This window comes from Neopelma chrysocephalum, unplaced genomic scaffold (assembly GCF_003984885.1).
Source record: "Neopelma chrysocephalum unplaced genomic scaffold, ASM398488v2 Primary Assembly neopelma1_150, whole genome shotgun sequence".
Lineage (NCBI taxonomy): Eukaryota > Metazoa > Chordata > Aves > Passeriformes > Pipridae > Neopelma > Neopelma chrysocephalum.
In genome coordinates this window covers 56,282-61,870 of record NW_020897812.1, presented here as the reverse complement: position 1 = coordinate 61,870, position 5,589 = coordinate 56,282, and the positions used below count along the sequence as shown (strand labels likewise).

The following is a 5,589-nucleotide window of genomic DNA, read 5'->3' as shown; positions in this document are numbered from 1 at the left end:
CCCCCGCACCGACATCCCTCCCCCCGGCATCCCCCGGCTCCGACATCAACCCCCGACCGACACCCCACCAGCACCACCCTCCGCCCGACTCCCACCCCGGCACTCCCCGGCCTCGACCCCCCCGTCCCTGCCCGCCCCAACCCCGCCGCGCCCGCACCCCCCGTCCATCCCTTCCATCCATCCCCCTGTCCATCCTCCGTCTGCCCCCGGCTCTGTCTGTCCGTCTGCCCCCCCTCTGTTGCTCCCCCCCGTCTGTCTGTCCGTCTCCCCCTCCCCGGGCGGTTCTGGCCACTGGCGGGCAGAGGGTGATGGGTGGGGGGGTGGATGAGGGGCCTGGGCAGTGCCAGGGGGTGCGGCTGGGTGGGTGGGGGTCATGGGCAGAGCTTGAGGGGGATGAGAGGGTGGGGGTGGTCCCACGCCTTGGTGTACAGGATGGTGGGGGGCTGGTCCTGGGCAGTGCCAAGGGTGTGTGATGGTGGGTGGGGGTCACAAACCAGGGGGGTGACGGAAGTTGGGTGGGGATGATGGGCAGAGCTTGGGGGTGCAGGAGGGTGGGTGGGGGTCCCAGGCCGAGTGGTGCATGGTGGTGGGTGGGTGGGTGGGGGTCTTGAGCAGCGCCCGGGGGTGCAGGATGGTGGGGGGTGCATTGGGCAGGCAGGGGGGGCCTTGGGGTGCAGCGCCACTGTGGGGTCCCTGCGGCTCCCTGTGATCCCTCACCCCCATCCCAAACCCTCCTGGCAGTGCCCCTGTGCCAAGGTGAGGTGTGTCCGGGGATGAGAGGAGTCCTGTCTGTGCTGGCTCAGCTCCCCACTGGCATCACCCCTGCCTGTCCCTGTCCCCACGGGGTGACAGCAGTGATGGGGCTCCCCACTGCCACCCCGGGGCCTGGCACCCCCTGCCCATCCTTCATGGGACCGTGAGGTCAGACTGGGAGGCACTGGGGTTAGACTGGGAGGCACTGGGGAGCCAGCGGGGGGGCAGTGTACCCTGTGGTGGCCGTGACAGCCTCCGGGGACCCCTTGGTGAAAGTGGGGGGACAGACAGTGGAGAAGGGGGCAGCCACGGCTGTACCCCCGCGCTGGGGGCGGCACCACGTACCCCCCTCTCCGGAGGACAGCGGGGTGGCCGTCGGTGACAGCTGTCCCCCGGCAGCTGCGGGCGGCCGGCTGTGGCCGCGGGGACATTCCTGCCCCTGGGTGCCGGCTGTCCCTGCTATGCGGGACCCCCATCCCTGACCCCCCCCCCCCGGTGCATCACTGAAGCAGCTGCCGCGAATTCTCCCCCTCGCCCATCGCCACATCTGGGCCACATGTGGGCGGGGGCGGGGGGTGCTGGGTGGTGGGGGGGGGCTTTGGGGGGCAAGGGCTGCGGGGGGACAGGCGGGGGGTGCCGGGAGCCCCGGGGCGCGGGATGAAGGAGGTCGTTGCCTGGGTGACGGCGCCGGAGCCGGGACCGCTGCCAAAGGCTGCGGATCATGCGCAGGAACGGCGCCGGCTCGGGGGGGGCCGAGGGCACACCAGGGTTTAGGGTACACCCCCCCCTTGAGCCGGGCCCACCCCTGTCCTGCAGCGGGGAGCGGGGGGGGACCACCCCCTGCGCTGCTGGTGGGGCCCGCTGGGGTCGAGACCCCCCGAACTTGTGACACGTGTGAGTGGCACCTTGGGGGGTGGCCCTGGGTGGCCCCTGGGGGGGGGATGTGACTGAGTGCACCCACCCAGATGGGCATGGCTCCCTGGGGCCATGAGTCCCCCTCAAGGGGGAGCAGGGTGGGCACAGAAAGGGGCACAGGGGTGGTGCCCACATCCCCCAGGGCAGTGTCTGTTGCCTGCTGAGGGGCACCTGTGACCCAGCTGGGGGGTGGCTGTGACCTGCTGGGATGGTGGCCACTGGGATGGGTCCTACCACCTGCTGGGATGGCGGCCATGACCCATCAGGTTGGTGGTTGTGACTCACCAGGATGGTGCCCATGGCCTTCTGGGATGGTCCCCATCAGGGTGGGTCCCACCATCCTGCCAGGATAGTGACTGTGGACCACCAGGGTGGTGGCCATGACCCACTGGGATGGGTCCCAACACCTGTTGGGATGGTGCCCATGATTTGCTGGGATGGTGGTCATGACCCACCAGGATGGGGCCCACCATTTTGCTGATGTGGTGGCCACCACCTGCTGGGATGGTGACCATGATCCATCGGTACAGGTCCTACCACCTGTTGGAATTCTGGCCATGACCCCCTGGGATGGTGGCCATGAACCACCAGGATGTGTCCCACCACCTGTTGTGATGGTGGCCTGTGACCTCCTGGGATGGTGGTCTCTGACCCCCTGGGCTGGTGGCCATGATCCACCAGGATGTGTCCCACTATCTGCTGGGACGGTGCCTGTATTCCACCAGGGTTGTTGCCACAATCCACCAGAACAGGTCCCACCACCTGTTGGGATGGAGGCCATGACCTGCCAGGATGTGTCCCACCATCTGCTGGGATGGTGGCCTGTGACCCCATGAGGGTGGTGGCCATCACCCATCAGGACACATCCCACCACCCATTGGGATGGAGGCCCAGAACCCCCTGAATGGTGTCTACGACCCACCAGGACAGATCCCACCACCTGTTGGGATGGAGGCCATGACCTGCCAGGATGTGTCCCACCACCTTCTGGGACGGTGGCTGGGGACCCCCTGGGATGGTGGCCAGGACCCCTTGGGATGGTGGCCAGGACTTGCTGAGATGGTGGCCATGACCCATCAGGGTGGTGGCCATGACCCACTGGAGAGGTCCCACCAAGCTGTTGGGATGGAGGCCCTGGACGGTGGCCCTGGACCCCCTGGGATGGTGCCTGTGCACAGGCCCCACGACCCACCAGGCCACCTCCGGCCCCATCCTCATGTCCCCCAGGTGGTCCCACTGTCGGGGGGGTGCCACCTCCTCCTTAACCCCCCCGTTTGCCCCCCAGAGGTGCTGCTGCGGGTGCAGGTGTACGAGAGCGGGACGCTGGCCCCGCTGGCCCAGGCCGTGCTGGACGTGTTCGGCGCCCGCAGCGCGCTGGCGGCCGGGACCACCGACCACACGGGCACGGGGGTCCTGCCCGTGCCCTACCGCCTGGGCTCCTGGCTGCTCGTCACCGCCGCCCGCCGCGGATACGTCACCGCCTCCGCGCCCTGGCGTGTCACCAAACTGCCACGTGAGCCACCACCGGGACCCCCCCCCCGGGCAGAGGGGCCTTGCTGGAGGGGCTCTGAGTCTGACTGGGGGGTTAAATTCTGTACTGGGAGGCTTTAAGTCCCCACGAGGGTCCCCAGCCCCTTAGCGGGGGGCTTTGAGCTCTGATGGGGAGACACAATCCCTTACTGGGGGGCTCTGACTCCCATATGGGGTTCAATGTTCCTTACTGGGGGGACACAATCCCTTACTGGGGGGCTCTGACTCCCATATGGGGTTCAATGTTCCTTACTGGGGGGACACAATCCCTTAGTGGGGGATTTCAAGTGCCCATGAGGGCCCCCAGTCTCTTACTGGGGGGCTCTGAGCCATGATGGGGGGGATACAATCCCTTACTGGGGGACTTTAAGTCTCCTTGGGACTTTAAATTCCTTACTGGGGGGCTTTGAGTCCATATGAGGGTCCCCAGTCCCTTACTGGGGGGCTTTGAGCCCCGAGGGGGATTCAAAATTCCTTTCTGGGGTGTTCTGAGCCCTTGTTGGGGGGACCCTCATTCTGATTCTTCACTGTTGGAGTTGTTGATCCCTTACTGGGAGAACTGGTCCCTTACTGGGGACCACAATCCCTCACAGGGGGGTCCGAGCCCTAAACAGGGTCTTGTGTTCCTCCCTTACTGGTGGGGGGGGTTTCCAGTCTCTTACTGGGGTTCCTTGATCCCTTACTGGGGGCCTTCTGCCCCTTCCTGAGGATCCTCAGTCCCTCCGGGGGGACCCCAGTCCTTTCCTAAGTCCCTGATTCCTTCCTGGGAACCCCCCCCGTCCCTTTGTGGGGATCCCAATCCTTTTCTGGGACCCCAATCCCTTACTGGGGTTGCCCAGTCCCTTACTCAGGGCTCAGTCCCTTCCTTATGGGGGACTCCAAAGAGTCTTTGGGTGGGGAGTCTTTTACAGAAGGGTGTTTGGGGGGTGGTCTGGCCCCTTTGGGAGGGGACAACCGTGTCCTGGTGGCCCCAAGTCCCCCCTCCCAGGGTGGGGGGGTTGCAGGGCCCCCTTGGGATGAGCTCCAGCCCTTGTCCCCAGGGTGGGGGGGTGGCATCAGTGGGGTCACCTTGGAGGGGGGTGGGACACGTGGGAGTGGACAAGGGGGGTGGGGATGGGGGTGTGCGGGGATGGGGGTGTGCAGGGATGGGGATGGGGGTGTGCAGGGATGGGGATGGAGGGGTGCAGGGATGGGGATGAGGGTGTGCAGGGATGGGGATGGAGGGGTGCAGGGATGGGGAGGGAGGGGTGCAGGGATGGGCTTGGGGATGGGGATAGAGGGGTGGGGCTGCAGGGGTGTGGGTGCATTGGCATGGGGATGGAGGGTTGCAGGGATGGGAGGGTACAGGGATGGGGATGGAGGGTTGCAGGAATGGGGGTGTGCAGGGATGGGGGTGCAGGGTTGGAGGGGTACAGGGATGGGGGTATGCAGGGGGTACCCCCACCCTGCCCACTGCTTGCTACTGCCTGTCCCTGTGCCCACATGCCCCTCACCTCTTGCTGCCCTGGCCCCCCATCCCCCTTGCCTTAGGGGGTCTAAGTGTGTGTGTGTGTGTGTATTTGGGGTGCCCCCATCACCCCTCCTCCCTGCCCCCCTTGCAGTCTACGCCTCCATCAGCCTGTACCTGCTCCCGGAGCGCCCTGCCACCCTCATCCTCTACGAGGACCTGGTCCAGATCCTCCTGGGATCCCCAGGTGAGCGAGGGGAAGGGATGTGGGTGGGAGAGGGTGGCACCGCCAGCTCCCCCAGGTGCTGCCACCCCCGCCGTGCCCCCGCAGGTGGCCGTGGGCAGCCGTGGGCGCAGTTCCCTCGGCGGGCAGCCCGCCTGCCCCGCAGCTCCACCTACAGCCAGCTCGCCGCGTCCCTCACCACCGCCTCCGGCCCCAGCCTGGCCCGCGCCTTCCCCGCCTTCCTCGGCACCGAGCAGGACGGCACCGGTATATTTTCTTTTTCTTTTACTTCTTTATTTTTCTTTTTAAATTTATTTATTTTATTTTGGTTTTGTTTCTATCTTTATTTTATTTTTATCTGTGTGTTTATTTTTATGTTATTTTTTTATTTTTCTTTTTAATTTTTTTTAATTTATTCTATTGTGGATTTATTTTTATTTTATTTCTATGTTTATTTTATTTTTTATTTCAAAATTTTAAAATTTATTCTATTTTGATTTTATTTTGACTTTATTTTTATTTTATTTTTATTGTTAGGTTTATGTTTGTTTTTATTTTATTTTTTTACTTTTCTTTTTAGTTTATTTTTGAATTTTTGAATTTTTCAATTTAAAAAAAAATTATTTTATTTTTACTTTTATGTTTATTTTTGTTTAATTTTAATTTTAATTTTTATTTTATTTTTATTTTATTTTACTTTTAGGTTTGTTTTTTATTTTAC

At 62.4% G+C, this 5,589-nt stretch overlaps 1 protein-coding gene across 1 annotated transcript in view; it reads left to right on the top strand.

Moving 5' to 3' along the window:
• The window catches only part of FAM171A2 (family with sequence similarity 171 member A2), a gene marked incomplete at its 5' end in the record, with an annotated part of 10,045 nt that overhangs the window by 274 nt on the left and 4,182 nt on the right, over positions 1 to 5,589 (top strand). The window contains 3 exons of the mRNA XM_027701162.1: positions 2,954 to 3,181; positions 4,800 to 4,892; positions 4,977 to 5,135. Coding sequence (XP_027556963.1) covers positions 2,954 to 3,181; positions 4,800 to 4,892; positions 4,977 to 5,135 — 480 coding nt within the window. The remainder of the gene's footprint in view (positions 1 to 2,953; positions 3,182 to 4,799; positions 4,893 to 4,976; positions 5,136 to 5,589) is intronic.